General features: G+C 43.8%; 1 protein-coding gene across 7 annotated transcripts in view; it reads left to right on the plus strand.

The window, feature by feature from the left end:
* The window catches only part of LOC140730175 (protein EFR3 homolog B-like), a 179665-nt gene that overhangs the window by 135185 nt on the left and 30755 nt on the right, over positions 1-13725 (plus strand). For all 7 annotated transcript variants that reach the window (XM_073050313.1, XM_073050312.1, XM_073050316.1 and 4 more), the window contains one exon: positions 7294-7421. In XM_073050313.1, coding sequence (XP_072906414.1) covers positions 7294-7421 — 128 coding nt within the window. The remainder of the gene's footprint in view (positions 1-7293; positions 7422-13725) is intronic.

Raw genomic sequence — 13725 nt, forward strand, 5'->3', positions numbered from 1 at the left:
ATAGGTCAGGTGATGGAGGTATGTGTTGAGGAGCACTTCGGGTCCAGTAATCACAATGCCATTAGTTTCAATATAATTATGGAGAGCGATAGGACTGGACCCAGGGTTGAGATTTTTGATTGGAGAAAGGCTAACTTTGAGGAGATGTGAAAGGATTTAGAAAGAGTGGATTGGGACAATTTGTTTTATGGGAAGGATGTAATAGAGAAATGGAGGTCATTTAAAGGTGAAATTTTGAGCATACAGAATCTTTATGTTCCTGTTAGGTTGAAAGGAAAGGTTAAAAGTTTGAGCGAGCCATGGTTTTCAAGGGATATTGGAAACTTGGTTCGAAAAAAGAGAGATCTGCAATAAATATAGGCAGCATGGAGTAAATGAGGTGCTTGAGGAATATAAAGAATGTAAAAAGAATCTTAAAAAATTAGAAAAGCTAAAAGATGATATGAGGTTGCTTTGGCAAATAAGGTGAAAATAAATCCAAAGGGTTTCTACAGTTATATTAATAGCAAAAGGATAGTGAGGGATAAAATTGGTCCCTTAGAGAATCAGAGTGGACAGTTATGTGCAGAGTCAAAAGAAATGGGGGAGATTTTGAACAATTTCTTTTCTTTGGTATTCACTAAGGAGAAGGATATTGAATTGTGTAAGGTAAGGGAAACAAGTAGGGTAATTATGGAAACTATGATGATCAAAGAAGAGGAAGTACTGGTGCTTTTAAAGAATATAAAAGCTGATAAATCTCCCGATCCTGACAGGGTATTCCCTAGGACCTTGAGGGAAGTTAGTGTAGAAATAGCAGGGGCTCTGACAGAAATATTTCAAATGTCATTAGAAACAGGGATGGTGCTGGAGGATTGGCGTATTGCTCATGTGGTTCCATTGTTTAAAAAGGGTTCTAAGAGTAAACCTAGCAATTATAGGCCTGTAAGTTTGACGTCAGTGGTGGGTAAATTAATGGAAAGTATTCTTAGAGATAGTATATATAATTATCTGGATAGACAGGTTCTGATTAGGAACAGTCAACATGGATTTGTGCGTGGAAGGTCATGTATGACAAATCTTATTGAATTTTTTGAAGAGGTTTCTAAGAAAGTTGACGAGGGTAAAGCAGTGGATGTTGTCTATATGGACTTCAGTAAGGCCTTTGACAAGGTTCCACACAGAAGGTTAGTTAGGAAGATTCAATCGTTAGGTATTAATATTGAAGTAGTAAAATGAATTCAACAGTGGCTGGATGGGAGATACCAGAGAGTAGTGGTGGATAACTGTTTGTCAGGTTGGAGGCCAGTGATTAGTGGTGTGCCTCAGGGATCTGTACTGACTCCAATGTTGTTTGTCATATACATTAATGATCTGCACGATGGGGTGGTAAATTGGATTAGTAAGTATGCAGATGATACTAAGATAGGTGGCGTTGTGGATAATGAAGTAGGTTTTCAAAGCTTGCAGAGAGATTTAGGCCAGTTAGAAGAGTGGGCTGAACAATGGCAGATGGTGTTTAATGCTGATAAGTGTGAGGTGCTACATTTTGGTAGGAATAATCCAAATAGGACATATGTGGTAAATGGTAGGGCATTGAAGAATGCAGTAGAACAGAGTGATCTAGGAATAATGGTGCATAGTTCCATGAAGGTGGAATCTCATGTGGATAGGGTGGTGAAGAAAGCTTTTGGTATACTGGCCTTTATAAATCAGAGCACTGAGAATAGGAGTTGAGATATAATGTAAAATTGTACAAGGAAATGGTGAGGCCAAATTTGGAGTATTGTGTACAGTTCTGGTCACTGAATTATAGGAAAGATATCAACAAAATAGAGAAAGTACAGAGGAGATTTACTAAAATGATACCTGGGTTTCAGCACCCAAGTTACAGGGAGGATTGAACAAGTTAAGTGTTTATTCTTTGGAGTGTAGAAGGTTAAGGGGGGACTTGATAGAGATATTTAAAATTATGAGGGAAATAGATAGAGTTGACGTGGATAGGCTTTTTCCATTGAGAGTAGGGGAGATTCAAACAAGAGGACATGAGTTGAGCGTTAAGGGGCAAAAGTTTAGGGGTAACATGAGGGGAACTTCCTTACTCAGAGAGTGGTAGCTGTGTGGAACGAGCTTCCAGTAGAAGTGGTAGAGGCAGGTTCGATTTTGTCATTTAAAAAATAATTGGATAGGTAAATGGACAGGAAAGGAATGGAGTGTTATGGGCTGAGTGCAGGTAGGTGGGACTAGGTGAGAGTAAGCGTTCGGCATGGACTAGAAGGGCCGAGGTGGCCTGTTTCCGTGCTGTAATTGTTATATGGTTATTTGGTATCTGCTTCCACCACCATTGCTGGCAGCCCATTCCACGCAATCACCACTCTTTGTGTGACATCTCCTCGGTACCTACTTGCAAACACCTTAAAACTGTTCCCTCTCATACTTGCCATTATAGCCCTGGGAAAAAAGCCTCTGACTATCCAATCGATCAATGCCTCTCATCATCTTAATCACCTCTGTCAGCCCACCTCTCATCCTCTGTCGCTCCAAGGAGAAAAGGCCGAGTTCACTCAACCTATTCTCATAAGGCATGCTCTCCAATCCAGGCAACATCATTGTAAATCTCCTCTGCACCCTTTCTATGGTTTCCAGAATTGAGCACAGTACTCCAAGTGGGGTCTGACCAGGGGCCTATCTAGCTGCACATTACATCTCGGCTCCTAAACTCAATCCCACGATTGATGAAGGCCAATGCAGTATGCTTTCTTAACCACAGAGTCAACCTGTGGAGCAGCTTTGGGTGTCCTATGGGCTCAGACCCCAAGTTCCCTCTGATCCTCCACACTGCCAAGTCTTACCATTAGTACTATATTCTGTCATCATATTTGACCTACCTATATGAACCAACTCACACTTGACTGGATTGAACTCTATCAGCCACTTCTCAGTCCAGTTTTGCATCCTATCCATGTCCCGCTGTAACCTCTGACAGCCCTCCACACTATCCACAACACCTCCAACCTTTGTATCATCAGCAAACTTACTAACCCATCTCTCCACTCCTTCATCCAGGTCATTTAAAAATATCATGTTGGGTAAGTCACCGGAACCAAGAGATATACCCCAGCTACTGTGCAGGTGAGGGAGGAGATTGCTGAGCCTCTGCCAAAGACCTTTGCATCATCCTTGGGGACGGGGGAGGTTCTAGAGGATTGGAGAGTTGCAGATGTTGTTACCTTATTCAAAGAAGGGAGTAGAGATAGCCCAGGAAATTATAGACTTGTGAGTCTTACTTCAGTGGTTGGTAAGTTGATGGAAAAGATCCTGAGAGGCAGGATTTATGAACATTTGGAGAGGCATAATATGATTAGGAATAGTTAGCATGGCTTGGTCAAAGGCAAGTCATATCTTACGAGCCTGATTGAATTTTTTGAGGATGTGACTAAACACATTGATTAAAGTAGAGCAGTAGATGTGGTGTATATGGATCTCAGCAAGGCATTTGATAAAGTACCCCATGCAAGGCTTATTGAGAAAGTAAGGAGGCATGCGATCTAAGGGGACCTTGTTTGGTGGATCCAGAATTGGCTTGCCCACAGAAGGCAAGGAGTGGTTGTAGACGGGTCATATTCTGCATGGAGTTCGGTGAAAAGTGGTGTGCCTCAGGGATCTGTTCTGGGATCCCTTTGTGAAGTTTATAAATGACCTGGATGAGGAAGTGGAGGGATGGGTTAGTAAATTTGCTGATGACACAAAGGTTGGTGGTGTTTTGGTTAGTGTGGAGAACTGTCAGATGTTACAGCGGGTCATTGATAGGATGCAAAACTGGGCTGAGAAGTGGCAGATGGAGTTCAACCCAGATAACATAGAAACATAGAAGACCTACAGCACAATACAGGCCCTTCGGCCCACAAAGCTGTGCCGAACATGTCCTTGCCTGAGAAATTACCTGAGGTTACCCATAGCCCTCCATTTTTCTGAGTTGCATGTACCTGTCCAGGAGTCTCTTAAAAGACCCTATTGTATCTGCCTCCACCACCGTCGCCGGCAGCCCATTCCACACACTCAAACAGTAGCAGGACAGCAATAGGATGCACAATTGGGCTGAGAAGTGGCTGATGGAGTTCAACCCAGACAAGTATGAGGTGGTTCATTTTAGGAGGTCAAATATGATGGCAGAATATAGTATTAATGGCAAGACTCTTGGCAGTGTGGAGGACCAGAGGGATCTTGGGGTCCGATTCTTTAGGACACTCAAAGCTGCTGCGCAGGTTGACTGATTAAGAAAGCATCCAGTGTATTGGCCTTCATCAACCATGGGATTGAGTTTAAGAGCCAAAATGTAATGTTAAGACCCTGGTCAGACCCCACTTAGAGTACTGTGCTTAGTTCTGGTCACCTCACTACAGGAAGGATGTGGAAACCATTGAAAGGGTGCAGAGGAGATTTACAATGATGTTGCCTGGATTGGGGAGCATGCCTTGTGAGAATAGGTTGAGTGAACTTGGCCTTTTCTCCTTGGAGAGATGGAGGATGAGAGGTGACCTGATAGAGGTGTATCAGATGATGAGAGGCATTGATTGTGTGGATAGTCAGAGGCTTTTCCCCAAGGCTGAAATGGCTAGCACGAGAGGGCACAGGTTTAAGGTGCTTGGAAGTAGGTATAGAGGAGATGTCAGGGGTAAGATTTTAACACAGAGAATGGTGCGTACGTGGAATGGGCTGCCGGTGATGGTGGTGGAGGCGGATACAATAGGGTCTTTTAAGAGACTCCTGGATAGGTACACGAAATTTAGAAAAATAGAGGGCTATGGTTAACCCTAGGTAATTTCTAAAGTAAGTACATGTTCAGTATAGCATTGTGGGCCAAAGGGCCTGTATTGTTTTTCTATGTTTCTTCCTTTCCTTACCCTTCTGAACCACAGGGCCAGTGTCTGTGCCAGAGACGCGGCCACTTTGCTTCCCCCAGGTAGGCCGTTCCCCCCCCCCCCCCCCAACAGTACTCAAACCAGAGTACTTATTGTTAAGGGCAACAACCACAGGGGTACTCTCTAGTATCTGACACTTATTCCCTCTCCTGACTGTTACCCACTTATTTGACTCTCGAGACCCTGGTGTGACTATTTGTTTATAGCTCCTCACTCTCCCTGATGAGATGAAGGTCATTGAGCTGCAGTTCCAGTTCCCTAACACGGTCCCTAAGGAGCTGCAGCTCGACACACCTGGCCAAAGATAAATGCTGGTCAAAGTTCAGGACAATGTGTTTCTGTGTTTGGGAACCTTGGATCACAAGAAACGTCGCAAATTTAATCACAACAGACATAAAAAGAATAGAACATGAAGGTTATCAGTTATCCAGGTCATTGTTTATCAAGCAGTAGTAAATCAAGGCAACTGGACTTGCTGTGTCATCTAGGAGACGTTTCATCACTCATCCGAGAGGCTTCAGTGTCATCCAGTTGCCAGTTTATAAGCTCTGTCAGTTTTTGAAGGTATAGCAATCACATGAGGGCCATTAAGGCTGTAGAAAACAGAAGAATATAAGAGGATCAGAAGTAGGAGCAAGAGTGGGCAATCTGGCCATCTGGCCCATTGAACGTAGTGGATATGGAATGTTAGTCTGACTAGTCCCAGTCAACCTTTGTAACTTCCTGTCTAGTACAGTGTAACTTCAGCCAATGATGTTCATGCTGACCATGACACCAAATGAAAGTAATCTCTTGCAATCGTGGGCCTATCATATCTGCTTCCACCATCACCCCGGCACCTACCACTCTGTGTGAAAAAACTTGCCCCACACATTTCTCCATCTCACCTTAAACCTTTACCATGTACAATTCAACATTTCTACCCTGGGTAAAGATTCTGGCTGTTTATCCTAGCATTAATTTATGAACCTCTGTCTGGTCTAATGCCGTATCATTAGCCTTCCCCAAACTTAGAAAGCTTTAGCTTGTATTATTGTCCTACAACTGAGGTCATACTGACTATCCCTAATCATGTTCCAAAATCCATCTAACCTTCTCTCCAACTTAGCTCTCCATTTATCTATCATCCAAGTGCCTAAGAGTTTCTTAAATGCCCCCAATATATGTGTCTACCACCAACCCTAGCAGAGTATTCCACACACCCACCACACTTACCACTCTCATCACCCCTATACTTTCCTCCCATCTCCTTAAAATGATGCACCCTCATATTAGCCATTGATGCCCTAGGAAAAATCTCTGGCTGTCTACTCGGTCTGTGCCTCTTATCATCTTGTACACCTCTAACAAGCTACCTCATGTATCTCTTGCCGAGATATTGGTGCAGTGATCACATCATACTACTTGTAGAGACAAAGTCCCATCTGTGCAAATTCACTGTATCTGCACTACACTCCATTTAGAAAAGATGACATATCCAAGAGGCACAAGGTGCCCAGGAGGAGCAGCTGAAGCAGAGTACTCACCATTCAAAGTTCAAAGTAAATTTATTATCAAAGTACATGTATGTCACCATGTAAAACACAGAAATTCATTTTCTTGTGGGCATTCACAGCAGATACAAAGAAATGCCGTAGAATCAATGAAAACCCACACACAAGACAGATAAACAACCCATGCACTAAAGACAATAAACTGCAAATGGAAAAATAATAAATAAACAAGCAAGCAAACAATACATATCAAGAACATGAAATGAAGAGTCATGAAAATGAGTCCATTGGTTGTGGGAACAGTTCAGTGATGGAGTGAGTGAAGTTATCTCCATTGGTTCAAGAGCCTGATAGTTGAGGGATAATAACTGTTCCTGACCTGGTGGAGTGAGTCCAGATGCTGTTGTACCTTCTTCCTGATGGCAGCAGAGTGAAGCGAGCCTGGGCTGTATGGTGGAGGTCCTGAGTACTCCACTACAAACCGTAATGCCATGGCAGGCTCCAGCCCGAGCTCAATACCAGGACGAACCAGTCTGCCCATCCATTCAGTCAAATGGTGAGTGATCATCTGTCTCAGCACCACATTCCTGCATCAACCCCACACAGGACACAGAATCAGAATCAGGTTTAATATCACTGGACTAGAGAAAATCTGCAGGTGCTGGAAATACAAGCAACACACACAAAATGCTGTAGGAACTCAGCAGGCCAGGTAGCATCCATGCAAATGAACAAACAACCTACACTTCGGGCCGAGATCCTTCTTCAGGACTATTGCCCTTTTGAAGCCGGTGGGAACCTCCGAGTGCACCAGTGAGAGATTGTGATAATTATGAAGGCCAGTCCTCTTTGCAATCTCCTCACTGACGACATTCTTTTTTCTTGTCTCTTTCTCACAGCATTCCCCAGTCCTTGGATAAATTGGAGAAGGAGATGCTATTTTTGCAGAGTGAAATCAGTGAGGTTCTTGCAGGGAGTGGTTACAGCTCTGAAAGACTGGGAATCCCCTACATACCCCAGTTCACAGGTAGGACCCTGGGGAAGCACCTTCTCACGTTGCAAAGCAAAGCTTTCCAGCCACATGAGTACTTTGTGCAACCTGCCGTCTGTTCCTTCCTTGCTGCACAACCAGGGTTTCTGGATTCTGGTGGTTGAAGTCAAAGTCCAGATTATTGACATAGGCACAGGTCCATTGGAAAATAGGCAGCATTCCCAAGAAAAACATAATTTAAACAATTTTTACCAGAAAAAAATATAACAAACATATCCATTAATACAGGAGTTCTCCAGATGCTGGAAATTCTGAGCAACACACACATAATTTTTTCCCTGTTCTTTTACATTTGCTCAGTTAGAAAAGTAGAGATGTCAGACAGGATAGTTGAATGCTCCTCTTGTAGGATGTGGGAAGGCAGGGAGACCTTCAGTGTCCCTGATGATTACATCTGTGAGGTGCATCCAGTTGTAGCTTCTGACACTCCACGCTAAGGAGTTGGATCTGAAATTGGATAAATTCCGGTTTTTTCGGGAGGCTGAGGGGGTGATAGAAAGGACGTATAGAGAGATAGTTGCACACAAGGTGCAGGACACTGGGTGACAGTTGGGAAGGGGAAAGGGGTTAAGGAGCCAGTGCAGAGTACCCCCTGTGGCCATCCCCCTCAACATCAGGTGATTCACTTTGGATACTGCTGGGGGGGATGACCTCACAGAGGAAAGTTACAGCAGATGGGTCTCTGGCACTGAGTCTGCCTCTGTGTCTCAGGAGGGAAGAGGGGAGAAGAGTCAAGTTGTGGTGATAGGAGATTCACTATTTAGGATTCCTAGATGGTATGTTGCCTCCTGGGTGCTGGGGTCCAGGATATCTTGGATCTAGTCCTCAGCATCCTTAAGTGAGAGGGTGAACATCCTGAGGTCATGGTCCATGTAGGTACCAATGACATGGGTAGGATGACTGATGACATTCTTCAAAAGGGAGTTAAGAGAATTGCATGCTAAGTTAAAGTGCAGGACGTCCAGGGTTGTGATCACAGGATTGCTACCTGTGCCACGTGCTAGTGTGGCCAGAACTAGGAAGATTATACAGTTTAACGCCTGGCCAAGGAGTTGGGGTAGGAGACAGGGCATAAAATTTTTGGATCATTGGTTTCTCTTTCAGGGAAGGCTGCACCTGTATAGAAGAGACAGTTTGCACCTGAACTGGAAGGAGACTGATAATGATTGGGAAGGTTGGTTAATGCTTCATGGTAGGGTTTAAACTGGAGTTGCAGGGGGACGGGAACCAGAGTGAAAGAACAGTTAGTGGAGAGTTGTAGACACAAATGTTGTTAACACCTCAGGCAAAGTCAGGAATCAGAAGATTGAGCTTGGTGCAACTACAGTGAACCTGAGCTCATCTGCCTTTCCTATGATACTTCTTTCAATGCAAGTTCATCCATGTCCTGATGAGACTGGGTTGCAGGGGAGGCAGGACTGGCAGCTTAATATTCTGGAGTTCTTTTGTTTTAGATGTGACAGAGTAGGAGGGATTAAAGGAGGAAGGCTAGTGTTACTAGTCAGGGAAAATGTCATGGCAGTGCTCCATCAGGACAGATGAGGAAGGCATTATGTATGGAACTGAGAAATAAGAAAGGTATGACCACATTAATGGGGCTATAGTACAGACCACCCAACAGTCCAGTTAGAGGAACATATTTCCAGAGAGATTACAGACTGTTGCAAGAAACATAAGGTTGTGATAGAAGGCGATTTTAACTTTCCACATATTGACTAGGAATCCCATACTGTAAAAAGACTAGATGGGACAGAGTATGCCGAATGCATTCAGGAATGTAGGAGAGTAGGGGAGATTCAAACAAGAGGATATGAGTTGAGAGTTAGGGGGCAAAAGTTTAGGGGTAACACAAGGGGGAACTTCTTTACTCAGAGTGGTAGCTGTGTGAAACGAGCTTCCAATAGAAGTGGTAGAGGCAGATTCAATTTTGTCATTAAAAAAAAATGGTTAGGTATTTGGACAGGAAAGGAATGGAAGGTTACAGGCTGAGTGCAGGTAGGTGAGAGTAAGGGTTTGGCATGGACTAGAAGGGCCAAGATGGCCTGTTTCCGTGCTGTAATTGTTACATGGTTATATTCCATTGTGATACTGATACATCTGACTTGCTCCTCTCCCTCTCATATTGCAGTACAATTTCAATTCCTTTACATTAAGCTCCTTAATAACATCAGGTTTATTACACAACACCCAATCTAAGATAGCCTTACCCCAAGTAGGCTCAGGCACAAGCTGCTCTAAAAAGCCATCTCATAGGCGTTCAACAAATTCCCACTCTTGCAATCAGAAAGAGAGGCAGATTTTGGAAAGGTGCAAAACTAACAGGGTTGTTATCATGGGTGACTTTAACTTCCCTAATATTGATTGGCACTTGATTAGTTCCAAGGGTTTAGATGGGGCAGAGTTTGTTAAGTGTGTCCAGGATGGATTCCTGTCACAGTATGTTGACAGGCCGACTAGGGGGAATGCCATACTAGATCTAGTATTAGGTAACGAACCGGGTCAGGTCACAGATCTGTCAGTGGGTGAGCATCTGGGGGACAGTGATCACTGCTCCCTGACCTTTAGCATTATCATGGAAAAGGATAGAATCATAGAGGACAGGAAAATTTTTAATTGGGGAAGGGCAAATTATGAGGCTATAAGGCTAGAACTTGCAGGTGTGAATTGGGATGATGTTTTTGCAGGGAAATGTACTATGGACATGTGGTCGATGTTTAGGGATATCTTGCAGGATGTTAGGGATAAATTTGTCCCAGTGAGGAAGATAAAGAATGGTAGGGTGAAGGAACCATGGGTGACAAGTGAGGTGGAAAATCTAGTCAGATGGAAGAAGGCAGCATACATGAGGATTAGGAAGCAAGGATCAGATGGGTCTATTGAGGAATATAGGGTAACAAGAAAGGAGCTTAAGAAGGGGCTGAGAAGAGCAAGAAGGGGGCATGAGAAGGCCTTGGCAAGTAGGGTAAAGGAAAACTCCAAGGCATTCTTCAATTATGTGAAGAACAAAAGGATGACAGGAGTGAAGGTAGGACCGATTAGAGATAAAAGGGGGAAGATGTGCCTGGAGGCTGTGGAAGTGAGCGAGGTCCTCAATGAATACTTCTCTTCGGTATTCACCACTGAGAGAGAACTTGATGACGGTGAGGACAATATGAGTGAGGTTGATGTTCTGGAGCATGTTAATATTAAGGGAGAGGAGGTGTTGGAGTTGTCAAAATACATTAGGATGAATAAGTCTCCAGGGCCTGACAGAATATTCCCCAGGCTGCTCCATGAGGCAAGGGAAGAGATTGCTGAACCTCTGGCTAGGATCTTTATGTCCTCGTTGTCCACGGGAATGGTACCGGAGGATTGGAGGGAGGCAAATGTTGTCCCCTTGTTCAAAAAAGGTAGTAGGGATAGTCCAGGTAATTATAGACCAGTGAGCCTTACGTCTGTGGTGGGAAAGCTGTTGGAAAAGATTCTTAGAGATAGGATCTATGGGCATTTAGAGAATCATGGTCTGATCAGGGACAGTCAGCATGGCTTTGTGAAGGGCAGATCGTGCCTAACAAGCCTGATAGAGTTCTTTGAGGAGGTGACCAGGCATATAGATGAGGGTAGTGCAGTGGATGTGATCTACATGGATTTTAGTAAGGCATTTGACAAGGTTCCACATGGTAGGCTTATTCAGAAAGTCAGAAGGCATGGGATCCAGGGAAGTTTGGCCAGGTGGATTCAGAATTGGCTTGTCTGCAGAAGGCAGAGGGTTGTGGTGGAGGGAGTACATTCAGATTTGGAGGGTTGTAACTAGTGGTGTCCTACAAGGATCTGTTCTGGGACCTCTACTTTTTGTGATTTTTATTAACGACCTGGATGTTGGGGTAGAAGGGTGGGTTGGCAAGTTTGCAGATGACACAAAGGTTGGTGGTGTTGTAGATAGTGTAGAGGATTGTCGAAGATTGCAGAGAGACATTGATAGGATGCTGAAGTGGGCTGAGAAGTGGCAGATGGAGTTCAACCCAGAGAAGTGTGAGGTGGTACACTTTGGAAGGACAAACTCCAAGGCAGAGCACAAAGTAAATGGCAGGATACTTGGTAGTGTGGAGGAGCAGAGGGATCTGGGGGTACATGTCCACAGATCCCTGAAAGTTGCCTCACAGGTAGATAGGGTAGTTAAGAAAGCTTATGGGGTGTTAGCTTTCATAAGTCGAGGGATAGAGTTTAAGAGTTGCGATGTAATGATGCAGCTGTATAAAACTCTAGTTAGGCCACACTTGGAGTACTGTGTCCAATTCTGGTCGCCTCACTATAGGAAGGATGTGAAAGCATTGGAAAGGGTACAGAGGAGATTTACCAGGATGCTGCCTGGTTTAGAAAGTATGGATTATGATCAGAGATTAAGGGAGCTAGGGCTTTACTCTTTGGAGAGAAGGAGGATGAGAGGAGACATTATAGAGGTGTTTAGATATTAAGAGGAATAGACAGAGTAGACAGCCAGCGCCTCTTCCCCAGGGCACCACTGCTCAGTACAAGAGGACATGGCTTTAAGTTAAGGGGAGGGAAGTTCAAGGGGGATATTAGAGGAAGGTTTTTCACTCAGAGAGTGGTTGGTGTGTGGAATGCACTGCCTGAGTCAGTGGTGGAGGCAGATAAACTAGTGAAGTTTAAGAGACTACTAGACAGGTATATAGAGGAATTTAAGGTGGGGGGGTTATATGGGAGGCGGGGTTTGAAAGTCGCACAACATTGTGGGCCGAAGGGCCTGTAATGTGCCATACTATTCTATGTTCTATGTTCCATGAAAACAACCTGATTTTCCCAATCCTCTTGCATATTGAAGGTCCCCATTACAATTGACGTTACCCTTATTACATGCCCTTTCCAGCTCCCTCTGCAATCTCAACCCCATATTTTGGTTTCTATTTGGAAGCCCATAATGTTTTTTTTAACCCTTGGAGTTTCTTAACTCCACCCACAAAGATCCAACATTCTCCAACCCTATGTCACCGCTTTCTAAAGATGTAATTATATCCCTTACCAAGAGCCACACCACCAACTATGCCTTCCTGCCTGTCCTTTTGATACAAAGTATATCCTTTGAAGTTAAGCTCCCAACTATGACCTTCCTTCAGCCACGACTCAGTGATGCCCACAATGTCATACCGACCAATCACTAATTACACAATGAGTTCGTCCACCTTATTCCAAATGCTACACGCATTTAAATACAGCACCTTCAGTTCTGCATTCTTTGCTCTTTTGAATATTGCCTCTGTGGTACAATTTAACTCTTTACTCCTTCTGCATTTGTACCCAATTATTTGCTTGTCATGTCACCCATCATCCTCAGCTCTATTGTACTGGTTCCCATCCCCCTGCCATATTTGTTTAAATTACTGCCAACAGCCTTAGCAATCCTGCCCACAACTCTATTGGTCCCCCTTGGATTCAAGTGCAACCCGTCATTTTTGTACAGGTCACACCTGCCCCAGGAGAGGCCCCAATGATTCAGAAATCTGAATCCCTGCCCCCTGCTCCAATTCTTCAGCCACACATTTATCTGCCATCTCATTCTATTCCTACCCTCACTATTGCTTGGCACAGGCAACAATCCTGATATGACTACCCTTGAGGTCCTGGTTCTCAGCTTCCTTCCTAACTCCCTGTATTCTGTTTTCAGGACCTCTACTCTTTTTTTGCCTATGTCAATGGTACCAGTATGTACGACTTCTGGCTGCTCACCCTCCTTTTCCAAGATGTTGTATGTTGTGGATGAAGAGCAACTATGAAAGAGCCACATTAATATACTTTTTTATTTCTGTTGCATTTTTTAATTTAATTGAACTAATATAATTCACAGTTTTTTCTCTCTATTTTCAAGTACAGTTGTCCCCCGCTTTACGAATGTTTACTTTACGCTGCTTCGCTTTTACGAAAGACCTACATTAGTAACACACACAAAATGCTGGTGGAACACAGCAGGCCAGGCAGCATCTATAAGAAGAAGCACTGTCGATGTTTCAGGTCAAGACCCTTCGTCAGTGCTGCCTGGCCTGCTGTGTTCCACCAGCATTTTGTGTGTGTTGCTTGAATTTCCAGCATCTGCAGATTTTCTCGTGTTTGCTTTTGAAACCTACATTAGTAACCTGTTTTCACATTACAAAGAGGATTTTCGCTTTTACGAAAATGTTTCCCATATAAATTAATGGTTCTTCGCTTTACGCCATTTCAGCTTAAGAAAGATTTCATAGGAATGCTCTACCTTTGTAAAGGGGGGAGGGGACATCTGTATTTACAT

The sequence above is a fragment of the Hemitrygon akajei genome, chromosome 7 (genome assembly GCF_048418815.1).
Source record: "Hemitrygon akajei chromosome 7, sHemAka1.3, whole genome shotgun sequence".
NCBI classification, from domain to species: Eukaryota; Metazoa; Chordata; class Chondrichthyes; order Myliobatiformes; family Dasyatidae; genus Hemitrygon; species Hemitrygon akajei.